General features: G+C 38.8%; 1 protein-coding gene across 21 annotated transcripts in view; it reads right to left on the bottom strand.

The window, feature by feature from the left end:
- Positions 1 to 497: 497 nt before the first annotated feature.
- The window catches only part of ANO4 (anoctamin 4), a 413,826-nt gene continuing 400,337 nt past the window's right edge, over positions 498 to 13,986 (bottom strand). For 16 of the 21 annotated variants that reach the window (XM_005571998.5, XM_045365766.3, XM_015431433.4 and 13 more), the window contains 3 exons: positions 8,876 to 8,981; positions 2,060 to 2,255; positions 498 to 1,268 (listed from right to left, as the gene is read on the bottom strand). In XM_005571998.5, the coding sequence (XP_005572055.3) occupies positions 2,064 to 2,255; positions 8,876 to 8,981 (298 nt within the window). In that variant the 3' untranslated portion in view covers positions 498 to 1,268; positions 2,060 to 2,063. Of the gene's footprint in view, positions 1,269 to 2,055; positions 2,256 to 8,875; positions 8,982 to 13,986 lie in introns of all 21 variants that reach the window. The other 5 variants (XM_015431432.4, XM_074007599.1, XM_074007601.1 and 2 more) reach the window with 2 other exon arrangements.

Genomic DNA, 13,986 nt, shown 5'->3' with positions numbered 1-13,986 from the left:
AACCAAGTTGCTGCAAAAGACATTATTTTGCTCCTGTTTATGGCTGACTACTAGTCCATGGTATATATACTACATTTTATTTATCCACTCGTTGGTTGATGGGCACTTAGGTTGGCTCTGTATTTTTTCAATTGTTAATTGCAGACAGCTGAGGTTTAAATGAAGCTTATAGTGTTGAAGTAGGATATTTCTAATATTCTAGTCTTATGAGGACTTATAAAATTGGGTAGGTTATCAAATCCTCAAATTATGGCATATTCATTATGGCTTATATTTAAAATATTCCACCGTCAAGATTGGGGAAAAAGTTCTTCAGAAACATATGCTGATATTTGGCTATACTGTTTGTTTTTGCATGCATTTATCCAATAAACATCTAATTTCCTGCAAAGTCCCTCAGATATTCTCCTCACATTAAAGATTCCACTTATTCTGTGATTCCTCTTATTCTGTGGGACAAAAAGACAACAGAATTTCAGAAGAGCCAGCTGAAAATATTCCATGTGCATAAATTTATTTTAAATTTTATTGCATCACATTATACAAGCATTAATCATGGCTTCATGTTGATGACTATTTAAATGTGAAAATTCGTCATTCATGTCAGTACTTTTTGGCTATTTACAAGTAAGGAGTTTCTATGTACTTTATATATCTCTGTATTTGTATGTACATATGCAGGAATACATGACTATACATATGTACACACAGAAATACATCTATGGCCATACACATAGCTATAGATATGTCATATAGAATAATCTTCTCAGAAAGGTCTAAAATTAAAAAAAAAAGGAAAGAAAAAGTTGTAAACAGGGTCTTGTCTGTGTTGTTGGTGACATGGAATTAGGACCATATGATGACATTCTAGGAATGTGTGTCCATGTGTCTAAATACCCTTTTTAGCTGTGTCTGTAAAATTCACATAGGATAGAATGCAAAAAAGGTAGCAAACAGGCTGAAAAACAGGCCCAGTATACAAGTTCCCCTTGATTTTAAAAACTTGAGAATGTAACTGCCCACATGTGCATGCTTGCTTGGTCAAGAATGGTCTATGGATAGATAGCAATTGTGTGCTGGACTGCAACGTGATTTCACAGCAGTGTGACTCCAACGCCAGTCCTCTACTGGATGCTGACCCTCCTGCGGCCGCCGATATCTGTAACATGCACTGCGGTTGCATTTTCAGTCATTCACTTGAGTGTGCTTTTGCACAGCCAGGAGAAGTAAACAGAATTCAGGTCCTTGGCCTGGAAAGGGACTATTTTCTGGAAAGAGAAAAGAAGGCATAAAGATCTGATGTTTACACAATTGCTTTAAAACATGATGTGTGATGGTTTGTACTTACCATGCACCAAAGGCATTCAAAGAATTTGTAACCCCAAACGGAGTCAGGGATGGTATAAACATTTTTATGCTTGCTTTATGGGTGAACAGACTGAACAGAGTCAGAAGGGCAGTCTGAAGCAACATCACATCCTGCCAACTATTGGGGAAACAGAGACAGACAGGCAGATACCATGCTTTCAAGCAAAAATTAGAAATGACCTGTTTGGGAAGAAAGCAGCCAGTAGTGGTGGGGCCAGAAGAAATTCTTCATCAGTTACTGGTCCTGCAGCCCAGGAGAGCCCTGTTGCACCTTAGTCTCTGGCTGCTGAGACTTTCAGGAAGAATTCTCTTCGCTAATGTCTGCCTCCCACCCACCCAGAAAGAAGGGGCGTGTTTCCCTGGGGATACTAAGGAAAACAGCCCGGCTGGAGGAAAAGAGAGAGGAAGCTTTGTTTCAGGGAACACCTAGGCCAAATCCTGAAGACCTTGACTGATAGACCAGAGTCTGACAAGAAGGCAGAGGAGTGTTACAGAAGGTATGTGGGAGGGGAAGATCAAGCAAAATTTGCAATGATTAAAGTGAAAAACAAGCTTCTTTTGGATTGGGAAGCTTCTAAGGAGTTTATTTTGATCCCTGGTACTGCAACAATGGTAAGCTTTGCTTCAGGGAGTTTAAAGCAGCCACTCAAACTTGGAGTGGCCTCAGATGCTGAGCACACCTCTCACCTACATGGTCACGGCCACTCGTTGTGGTGTGCTTTTCCATTCTTCTTCCTCTCCTTTCGTTCCTTCTGGAGACGTTCCAGTTCTGCTTCATACATCATCTCCTGAATCAAGTACTTCTCTCTTCTCATTCGATCCCTTAGGTCTTTTGGGAGGTCTGGGATCAGATATGAAATGAGGTGCTTTATACAAAACACGAGGTGCTAAAAACACAGAGGAGAATGTAACAGAGTCAGGTCTACTGTGTATCTTGAATGAGGTTAGAGAGTTGGCTGAAGAAGGATGTGGACCCTCCGGGGTATGTGGAGAGTGGAAAGAGGTCAGGGGAGGCGTGTATAATGCAAGATGATAGGACAGGTGAGGCCTGAACTGCTTTGATGCACCACCTAAGGAATAGAAAGAGGAGTCCGGAAGGAAGTTGGGAAAAGAATGGTCAGATAATTAATTCAAAGGAGATCCAGAAGAACGTATACTGTGGAGTCACAAAACCCAGGTGGAAGCTGGTAGCTTTCACTACTTAAGGGCTTTCTGTCTACCTGAGGATGAATTATTTAATTTCTCTGAGCCTCATTCCACTCATCTATAAAAAGAGTATTGTCAGAATTATGAGAAAATGTTTAAAAATGCCTTGTAGACTGTCAAGTGCTTTACAAATCTTGGTTATAAGAATTATCAGTGGGCCTAGGGAAATGATCATTTCAGGAAGAAGCTTTTTTCTTTTTGGTAAACTGTCACAAATTCTTTACTTGAAACACTAATAGCTGGAATTCTAGAATCACTGTCACTTCTGTTCATCTATATAATGGTAAACGATAAAGTACTAGATGACAATTTAAAGGTTCTTACAATTCTAAAGTATTAAATAGAGACTAAATCATGTTCAAATGATACTGCTAAGTACTCTTCATTTTATTTAAAACTTGATAAATTTAGTGATGCATGGATGACACAAAATTAGGAAGCTTTTCTGCAATGTTCTCATATTTTCAATAGTTAATAACAAAATATTAAAAGAAAATGGAGGCTGGGTGTGGTGGCTCACGCCTGTAATCCCAGCACTTTGGGAGGCCGAGGTGGGCAGATCACAAGGTCAGGAGATCGAGACCATCCTGGCTAACACGGTGAAACCCCGTCTCTACTAAAAAAATACAAAAAAAAAAAAAAAAAAAAAAATTAGCCAGGCATGGTGGCGGGTGCCTGTAGTCCCAGCTACTCGGGAGGCTGAGGCAGGAGGATGGCGTGAACCCGGGAGGCGGAGCTTGCAGTAAGCCGAGATCGTGCCACTGCACTCCAGCCTGGGCGACAGAGTAAGCCTCCGTCTCAGAAAAAAAAAAAAAAAAAGAAAAAGAAAATGGAAAATTCTATTTGAAAAGTCAAATAACTTAAGGCAACCTTTTATAAAGTTTGTCTGATAGATTTGCAGCTGAATTCTACCAGAGGTACAATAAAGAGCTGATACCATTTCTGTGGAAACTATTCCAAAAAATTAAAAAGAGGGAGTCCTCCTTAACTAATTTATGAGGCCAGTGTCATCCTGATGCCAAAACCTGGCAGAGAGACAACAACAACAACAAAAACTTCAGGCCAATATCCCCGATGAACACTGATACAAAAAGCCTCAATACAATACTGGCAAACCAAATCCAGCAGCACGTCAAAAAGCTTATCCACCATGATCAAGTTGGCTTCATCCCTGGGATAAAAAGTTGGTTTAACATATGCAAATCAGTAAACATCACATAAGCATTTCATCACATAAGCAGAACTAAAGACAAAAACCACATGATTCTCTCAATAGATGTAGAAAAGGTCTTTGATACAATTCAACATCCTTCATGTTAAAAACTCTCATTGAGCATTCCCCTTGAAAACCGGGACAAGACAATGATGCCCTCTCTCACCACTCCTTTTCAACGCAGTATTGGAAGTTCTGGCCCAGGCAATCAGGCAAGAGAAATAAAAAAAGGGTATTCAAATAGGAAGAGAGGAAGTCAAATTATCTTTTTTTTTTGCAGATGACATGATCCTGTATCTAGAAAATCCCATCATTTTTGCCCAAAAGCTTCTTAAGCTGATAAGCAACCAGCAGAGTCTCAGAATACAAAATTCATGTGCAAAAATCGTTAGTATTCCTAACCACTAACAACAGGCAAGCAGAGAGCCAAATCATGGATGAACTCCCATTCACAACTGCTACAAAAGAATAAAATACCTAGGAATACAGCTAACAAGAAAAGTGAATGACCTCTTCAAGAACTACAAACCACTGCTCAAGGAAATCAGAGAGGACACAAGCAAATGGAAAAATGTTCCATGCTCACGGACAGGAAGAATCAATTTTGTGAAAATGACCAAAGTAATTTATAGATTCAATGCTATTCCCATTAAATTACCATTGACACTCTTCACAGAATTAGAAGAAACTCTTTTAAAATTCATGCGGAACCAAAAAAGAGTCCAAATAGCCAAGACAAGACTAAGCAAAAAGAACAAAGTTGGAAGCATCATGCTACCCAACTTCAAATTATACTAAAAGGCTACAGTAACCAAAACAGCATGGTATTAGTACAAAAACAGACACATAGACCAATGGAACAGATTAGAGATCTCAGACATAAGACTACACATCTACAACCGTCTGATCTTTGACAAACCTGACAAAAGCAAGCAATGGGGGAAAGGATTCCCTATTTAATAAATGGTTCTGGGAGAACTGGCTAGCCATATGCAGAAAATCGAAATTGAACCCCTTCCTTATACCTTTTATAAAAATTAACTCAAGATGGATTAAATACTTAAATGTAAAGCCCCAAACTATAAAAATCCTAGAAGAAAATCTAGGCAATGCCATTCAGGATGTGGGCAAAAATTTCTTGATGAAAACACCAGAAGCTATTGCAACAAAAGAAAAACCTGACAAATGGGATCTAATTAAACAAAAGCACTTCTGCACAGCACCAAAAAAAAAAAAAAAAAAAAAAAAAAAAAACCAAAAAACAAACAAACAAAAAACAAACTATCATCAGATTAAACAGTTAACCTACAGAATGGGAGAAAATTTTTGCAATCTATCCATCTGACAAAAGGTCTGATATCCAGAGTCTACAAGGAACTTAAACACACCTACAAGAAAATACCAAGCAACACCATTAAAAAGTGGGCAAAAGACATAAACACTCTTCAAAAGAAGACATTCATGCGGCCAACAAACATATGAAAAAAAGCTCAACGTCATTGATAATTAAAGAAATGCAAGTAAAAATCACAGTGAGATACCATCTTATGCCTGTCAGAATGTTGATTATTTAGAAGTCCAGAAACAACAGATGCTGGCAAGGTTTCAGAGAAAAAGGAACACCTTTACACTGTTGGTGGGAGTATAAACTAATTCAACCATTGTGGAAGACAGTGTGGCAATTCCTCAATGATTTACAAGCAGAAATACCATTTTACCCAGCAATTCTATAACTTGTATGGCAAAGGACACAAACAGATACTTCTCAAAAGAAGATATACAAGCAGCTAACAATAATATGAAAAGATGCTCAGAATCTCTAAGGAAGTTAGAGAAATGCAAATCAAAACCACAATGAGATACCATCTGATACCAGTCAGTACGGCTCTTATTAGAAAGGAATATATATCATTCTATTATAAACATACATGCATGCATATGTTCATTGCAGCACTATTCACAATAGCAAAGGCATAAAATTGCCGGTCAGTGATAGACTAGATAAAGAAATGTGGTACATATACACCATGGAATACTATGCAACCATAAAAAGGAATGAGATCACGTCCTTTGCAGGGACACGGATAGAACTGGAAGCTGTTATCCTCAGCAAACTAACAAAGGAATAGAAAACCAAATACCACATGTTCTCACTTTTAAGTGGGAGCTGAATGATAAGAACACATGGACACATGGTGGGAAACAACACACACCGGGGCCTGTTGGGGGTGGGGGTGGGGGAAGGGAGAGCATCAGGAAGAATAGCTAAGGGATGCTGAGCTTAACACCTGTGTGATGGGTTGATCTATGCAGCAGATCACCGTGGCACACATTTACCTATGTGACAAACCTGCATGTCCTGCACATGTACCCCAGAACTTAAAATAAAAAACGCAAACAAAAAAACCCAAACAAACGACAATAAGTTTTGTTTGAAAAATTTTAAGACAGTGATGGCTTAAAAATATCTTCTTTAAAGAGAGATCGTGCCATTGGTAAGCTAATTTCCAGGGAAGAGCAGCTTAATATTTTCTTCTCTTGGTTCCCTGGAGTGAAGGAAAAAGCAGTGATAGAATATTCTTGAAGAGGTCTAGGAAACTTTAGATCCAAACCAAGAGGCAACCTTGGCTTTTATTAATCCGACTTTAATATATGTGACAAGATATAAAATTTCCATTTATAACTAGAGTCATAGAAATGCAAACTATTTTTACAGCAATTTTCTTAAACCCTGAAAGAAAACAGATAATGTATTTTTATTGACACATAATATAGACAATTGCTAGACAGATTTTACTTTATAATTCCATTTTGAGTCTTAGCTAATAAATACTTATTTGGATGCTTGAATATAAATAATTCCGTGATGATACCCAACCAGAAGGACCACTTGTAAAACCCAGTCCCATTGGAAAATGGTTATGATCATGTTGGGAAATCCTGATAACTATTTGAAAATCATAAATTAACTATATGAATCAGTATATTTCAATATGTGTGGTAATGATGGCAATAATTGGAGACATTTAGAAAGAGTGAATCTCAAACTTGACAAAAATAAGCAATGGGGAAAGAATTCCTTGTTCAATAAATGGTGCTGAGATAACTGGCTATCTACATGCGAAAGAATGAAACTGGACTTCTACCTATCATCATATACAAAATTTAACTCAAAATGAATTAAAGACTTAAATGTAAAACCTCAAACTATAAAAATGCTAGAAGAAAACCTAGGAAATACCCTTCTCAATATTGGCCTGGGCAAAGAATTTGTGGTGAAGTCCTCAAGAGCAATTGCAACAAAAGCAAAAATTGCTAAGTCAAATCTGATTAAACTAAAGAGCTTCTGCACAGCAAGAGAAACTATCAAAGAAGTAAACAGACAATGTACAGAATGGGAGAAAATACTTGCAAACTACACATCTAATAAAGGTCTAATATCCAGAATCTGTAAGGAACTTAAACAAATCAACACGTAAAAAACAAATAACCCCATTAAAAAGTGGGCAAAGGATACAAACAGTTACTTCTCAAAAGAAGATATACAAGCAGCCAACAATAATATGAAAAAATGCTCAGAATCTCTAAGGAGATTAGAGAAATGCAAATCAAAACCACAATGAGATACCATCTCACACCAGTCAGTACGGCTTTTATTAGAAAGTTAGGCCAAGCACAGTGGCTCATGTCTGTAATCCCAGCACTTTGGGAGGCCAAGGCGGGTGGATCATGAGGTCAGCAGTTCAAGAGCAGCCTGGCCAAGATGGTGAAACTCTGTCTCTACTAAAAATGCAAAAATTAGCCAGGCATGGTGGTGGTGCCTGTAATCCTCTTACTTGGGAGGCTAAGGCAGAAAATTGCTTGAACCCACGAGGCAGAGGATGCAGTGAGCCGAGACTGCCACTGCACTCCAGCCTGGGCGACAGAGCGAGACTCAGTCTAAAAAAAAAAAAAAAAAAAAGAAAGAAAATAAACAAATTAACAGATGCTGGCGAGGCTGCAGAGAAAAGGCGACACCTGCACACTGTTGGTGGAAATGTAAATTAGTCCAGCTACCGTGTAAAGCAGTCTGGAGATTTCTCAAAGAACAAAGGGTTTAACTATCATTCAACCCAGCAATCCCATTCCTGGGTATATACCCAAAGGAAAAGAAAGCATTCTACCAAAAAGACATGTACTCATGTGTCAATCACAGGACTATTCACAATAGCAAAGACATGGAGTCAACCTGGGTGCCCATCAATGGTGGACCGGATAAAGAAAATGTGGTATACATATACCATGGAATACTATGTGGCCATAAAAAAGAATGAAACCATGTCCTTTGCAGCAACGTGGATGTAGTCTTAAGTGAACTAATGTAGAAACTGAAAACTAAGCAATGGACGTTCTTACTGTACGTACTTAGAGTGGAAGCTAAACACTGGGTACACATGGACATACAGATGAGAACAAAAGACACTGGGGACTAATAGAGAGGGGAGAGAGGGAAGGGACAAGGGGTGAATAACTACCTGTTAGATACTATGCTTACTACCTGGGTGGTGGGTTCAGTCACACCCCAAACCTCAACATCACGCAATGTAAGTTTGTAACAAACTCGCACATGTACCCACTGTATCTAAAATAAAAGTTGAAAAAGAAAAAAAAAAAAAGAATGAGTCTTACTGGGCTGATATTTTCCAAATGTTTCCAAACTATGGTCCCAGAATGCCTATAATCAGAATCATTACAGGGAGCTCATGAAAAGCAAGTCACAGACATATGTCAGAATATCTGGGAGTGAGGATGGAAAAACTGCATTTTTCCTAAAGTTTAAGAACTATAGCCCCAGAAAATTACATTTAGGACCAATGAGTTCAGATTTGTCCATTACAAACCAACTATGGACTTTCAAATATGTCTTGGAAAAATCAAATACTTCAATTAAGAAAAAGAAAAGATCAAAAAGAGGTTACGTAATATGACACTACTACTTCTGGAAGTATAGATAATCACATTCAAAATCCCCACTACTTATTTTTATTTATTACTCCTACTAACTTCATTATGTCAAAGGAAATAAAGAATTAGGCTGAGGAAACTTACCTCAAAGACAATGATAAAAGCTAATCGAGCAGCTAGGACATGCCAAAACTGCAGTGTGTAGCCATAGGGCACCAGTGAATGAGGCGGGTCACGGTAGTCCCGGTATCTATAAAGACACAGGAGAATGTTGCATTCAAACTAGGATTTTTCTGATTCTAAAATCTCTTCCATTCTCATTATATAGTTCTCATTCAATAGTAGAGAAGTTTGAACAGTTTCTCTATACTAGATATCTGTTGTTTTGCTTGTCCAGCATTTTTCTTCTGATAAAACAGTATCTCTTCTCCTCTGGGGAAACATTTGTGTGGGTTGGCTAGGACTTCCCCCTCCACCTGCCTGATCTCAGCTCAAAGGATGAGCCAGATCTGATCAGTGACATCATCAAGATGTCTGCTGGAACTATCACTTAGTGAAAAATCAATAAGCCCATGGAAGGCAAAAGCCTGGGACTGCTGGTGGCCTTGTATGGAGCGAGAGAGCCTGCTTAAGAAGGAAGTCAAGAAAGCAAAGCAGAACCAGCATAGAAGCAGCATCCTGCTGACACTGCTTGAGGCCTGGGATCCGGTCATTACTGAAGTTTATATCACCCCTTGAATCTCCCAGTTACCTGAACCAATACATTTTTTTGTTGTTTAAGTCAGTTTACCCTGGATTTCTGCCACTTGCCACTAGAAGAGTCCTTCTAATGTATCCTCCAGCTATCACTTTTGAATGGGCATAAAATTCCACAAATGTTTGCTGAATACCTATTGGGGGCCAGGTACTATTCAGAGAACTTTAATCCATGTGACTCCATTAAAGTAATACTTTAATAATACAACATACTCTCATAAATCCACTGTGAAGCCCAAGAACTAAAACATTACCAGGAACTTACATCAATCGCTTCATTTACCCTGAATTTCATTTTTATCTTTAACTTATATGTATATACATTTGTCTGAATATTGTACTATTTAGTTTGTTTTGGAACTTTATAGAAAGGGTACTATACTCTATGTAGTTTGCTAGGGCTTGCCTTTTTTTTTTTTTTTTTTTTTTACTATTATGTTACTAAGATTCATTCACATTATTGCATGCAGTTTATTTTTAATGCTGTATAATAGACTCTAGTGTGAGTATATTATGGTTGTTTTATATAGTATATAAGTATATACTTACAGGCTGGTCATTCCTATATTTTCTTTTATGTTGAGACAGAGTCTTGTTCTGTCACCCAGGCTGGAGTGCAGTGCTGCGATCTTGGCTCACTGCAATCTCTGCCTCCCAGGCTCAAGTGATCCTCCCACCTCCCAAGTAGCTGGGACTACAGGTGTGCAGAACAATGCCTGGCTAATTTTTTTGTATTTTTTGGTAGAGACAGGGTTTTACCATGTTGCCCAGGCTGATCTCAAGCTCTTTTTTTTTTTTTTAATTTTTTTTAAAATTTATTTATTATTATTATACTTTAAGTTGTAGGGTACATGTGCATAACGTGCAGGTTTGTTACATATGTATACTTGTGCCATGTTGCTGTGCTGCACCCATCAACTCGTCATTTACATCAGGTATAACTCCCAATGCAATCCTTCCCCCCTCCCCCCTCCCCATGATAGGCCCCGGTGTGTGATGTTCCCCTTCCTGAGTCCGAGTGATCTCATTGTTCAGTTCCCACCTATGAGTGAGAACATGCGGTGTTTGGTTTTCTGTTCTTGTGATAGTTTGCTAAGAATGATGGATTCCAGCTGCATCCAAGTCCCTACAAAGGACTCAAACTCATCCTTTTTTATGGCGGCATAGTATTCCATGGTGTATATGTGCCACATTTTCTTAATCCAGTCTGTCACTGATGGACATTTGGGTTGATTCCAAGTCTTTGCTATTGTGAATAGTGCTGCAATAAACATACGTGTGCATGTGTCTTTATAGCAGCATAATTTATAATCCTTTGGGTATATACCCAGTAATGGGATGGCTGGGTCATATGGTACATCTAGTTCTAGATCCTTGAGGAATCGCCATACTGTTTTCCATAATGGTTGAACTAGTTTACAATCCCACCAACAGTGTAAAAGTGTTCCTATTTCTCCACATCCTCTCCAGCATCTGTTGTTTCCTGACTTTTTAATGATCGCCATTCTAACTGGTGTGAGATGGTATCTCATTGTGGTTTTGATTTGCATTTCTCTGATGGCCAGTGATGATGAGCATTTTTTCATGTGTCTGTTGGCTGTATGAATGTCTTCTTTTGAGAAATGTCTGTTCATATCCTTTGCCCACTTTTTGATGGGGTTGTTTGTTTTTTTCTTCTAAATTTGTTTGAATTCTTTGTAGGTTCTGGATATTAGCCCTTTGTCAGATGAGTAGATTGCAAAAATTTTCTCCCATTCTGTAGGTTGCCTGTTCACTCTGATGGTAGTTTCTTTTGCTGTGCAGAAGCTCTTTAGTTTAATGAGATCCCATTTGTCAATTTTGGCTTTTGCTGCCATTGCTTTTGGTGTTTTAGACATGAAGTCTTTGCCCATGCCTATGTCCTGAATGGTACTACATAGGTTTTCCTCTAGGACTTTTATGGTATTAGGTCTAACATTTAAGTCTCTAATCCATCTTGAATTAATTTTCGTATAAGGAGTAAGGAAAGGATCCAGTTTCAGCTTTCTACTTATGGCTAGCCAATTTTCCCAGCACCATTTATTAAATAGGGAATCCTTTCCCCATTTCTTGTTTCTCTCAGGTTTGTCAAAGATCAGATGGCTGTAGATGTGTGGTATTATTTCTGAGGACTCTGTTCTGTTCCATTGGTCTATATCTCTGTTTTGGTACCAGTACCATGCTGTTTTGGTTACTGTAGCCTTGTAGTATAGTTTGAAGTCAGGTAGCGTGATGCCTCCAGCTTTGTTCTTTTGACTTAGGATTGTCTTGGAGATGCGGGCTCTTTTTTGGTTCCATATGAACTTTAAAGCAGTTTTTTCCAATTCTGTGAAGAAACTCATTGGTAGCTTGATGGGGATGGCATTGAATCTATAAATTACCTTGGGCAGTATGGCCATTTTCACGATATTGATTCTTCCTATCCATGAGCATGGTATGTTCTTCCATTTGTTTGTGTCCTCTTTGATTTCACTGAGCAGTGGTTTGTAGTTCTCCTTGAAGAGGTCCTTTACATCCCTTGTAAGTTGGATTCCTAGGTATTTTATTCTCTTTGAAGCAATACACTCGTATGTTTATTGCAGCACTATTCACAATAGCAAAGACTTGGAATCAACCCAAATGTCCATCAGTGACAGATTGGATTAAGAAAATGTGGCACATATACACCATGGAATACTATGCAGCCATAAAAAAGGATGAGTTTGTGTCCTTTGTAGGGACATGGATGCAACTGGAAACCATCATTCTTAGCAATCTATCACAAGAACAGAAAACCAAACACCGCATGTTCTCACTCATAGGTGGGAACTGAACAATGAGATCACTTGGACTCAGGAAGGGGAACATCACACACAGGGGCCTGTCATGGGGAGGGGGGCGGGGGGAGGGATTGCATTGGGAGTTATACCTGATGTAAATGACAAGTTGATGGGTGCAGCACACCAACATGGCACAAGTATACATATGTAACAAACCTGCACGTTATGCACATGTACCCTACAACTTAAAGTATAATAATAATAAATAAATTTAAAAAAAATAAAAAAAATAAAGTCTGTTTTATCAGAGACTAGTATTGCAACCCCTGCTTTTTTTTGTTCTCCATTTGCTTGGTAAATCTTCCTCCATCCCTTTATTTTGAGCCTATGTATGTCTCTGCGTGTGAGATGGGTCTCCTGAATACAGCAGACTGATGGGTCTTGACTCTTTATCCAGTTTGCCAGTCTGTGTCTTTTAATTGGAGCATTTAGTCCATTTACATTTAAGGTTAAGATTGTTATGTGTGAACTTGATCCTGCCATTATATTAACTGGTTATTTTGCTCGTTAGTTGATGCAGTTTCTTCCTAGCCTCGATGGTCTTTACATTTTGGCATGTTTTAGCAACGGCTGGTACCGGATGTTCCTTTCCATGTTTAGTGCTTCCTTCAGGGTCTCTTGTAAGGCAGGCCTAGTGGTGACAAAATCTCTAAGCATTTGCTTATCTGGAAAGGATTTTATTTCTCCTTCACTTATGAAACTTAGTTTGGCTGGATATGAAATTCTGGGTTTAAAATTCTTTTCTGTAAGAATGTTGAATATTGGCCCCCACTCTCTTCTGGCTTGTAGAGTTTCTGCTGAGAGATCTGCTGTTAGTCTGATGGGCTTCCCTTTGTGGGTAACCCGACCTTTCTCTCTGGCTGCCCTTAAGATTTTTTCCTTCATTTCAACTTTGGTGAATCTGGCAATTATGTGTCTTGGAGTTGCTCTTCTCGAGGAGTATCTTTGTGGCGTTCTCTGTATTTCCTGGATTTGAATGTTGGCCTGCCCTACTAGGTTGGGGAAGTTCTCCTGGATGATATCCTGAAGAGTGTTTTCCAACTTGGTTCCATTTTCCCCCTCAATTTCAGGCACCCCAATCAGACGTAGATTTGGTCTTTTTACATAATCCCATACTTCTTGCAGGCTTTGTTCATTTCTTTTTCTTCTTTTTTCTTTTGGTTTCTCTTCTCGCTTCATTTCATTCATTTGATCCTCAATCGCTGATACTCTTTCTTCCAGTTGATCGAGTCGGTTACTGAAGCTTGTGCATTTGTCACGTATTTCTCGTGTCATGGTTTTCATCTCTTTCATTTCGTTTAGGACCTTCTCTGCATTAATTACTCTAGCCATCAATTCTTCCACTTTTTTTTCAAGATTTTTAGTTTCTTTGTGCTGGGTACGTAATTCCTCCTTTAGCTCTGAGAAATTTGATGGACTGAAGCCTTCTTCTCTCATCTCGTCAAAGTCATTCTCCGTCCAGCTTTGATCCGTTGCTGGCGATGAGCTGCGCTCCTTTGCCGGGGGAGATGCGCTCTTATTTTTTGAATTTCCAGCTTTTCTGCCCTGCTTTTTCCCCATCTTTGTGGTTTTATCTGCCTCTGGTCTTGGATGATGGTGATGTACTGATGGGGTTTTGGTGTAGGTGTCCTTCCTGTTTGATAGTTTTCCTTCTAACAGTCA

This window comes from Macaca fascicularis, chromosome 11 (genome assembly GCF_037993035.2).
Source record: "Macaca fascicularis isolate 582-1 chromosome 11, T2T-MFA8v1.1".
Taxonomy (NCBI): Eukaryota; Metazoa; Chordata; class Mammalia; order Primates; family Cercopithecidae; genus Macaca; species Macaca fascicularis.
Note: the sequence above shows the minus strand (reverse complement) of the source record. Positions and strands in the feature narration are given on the sequence as shown.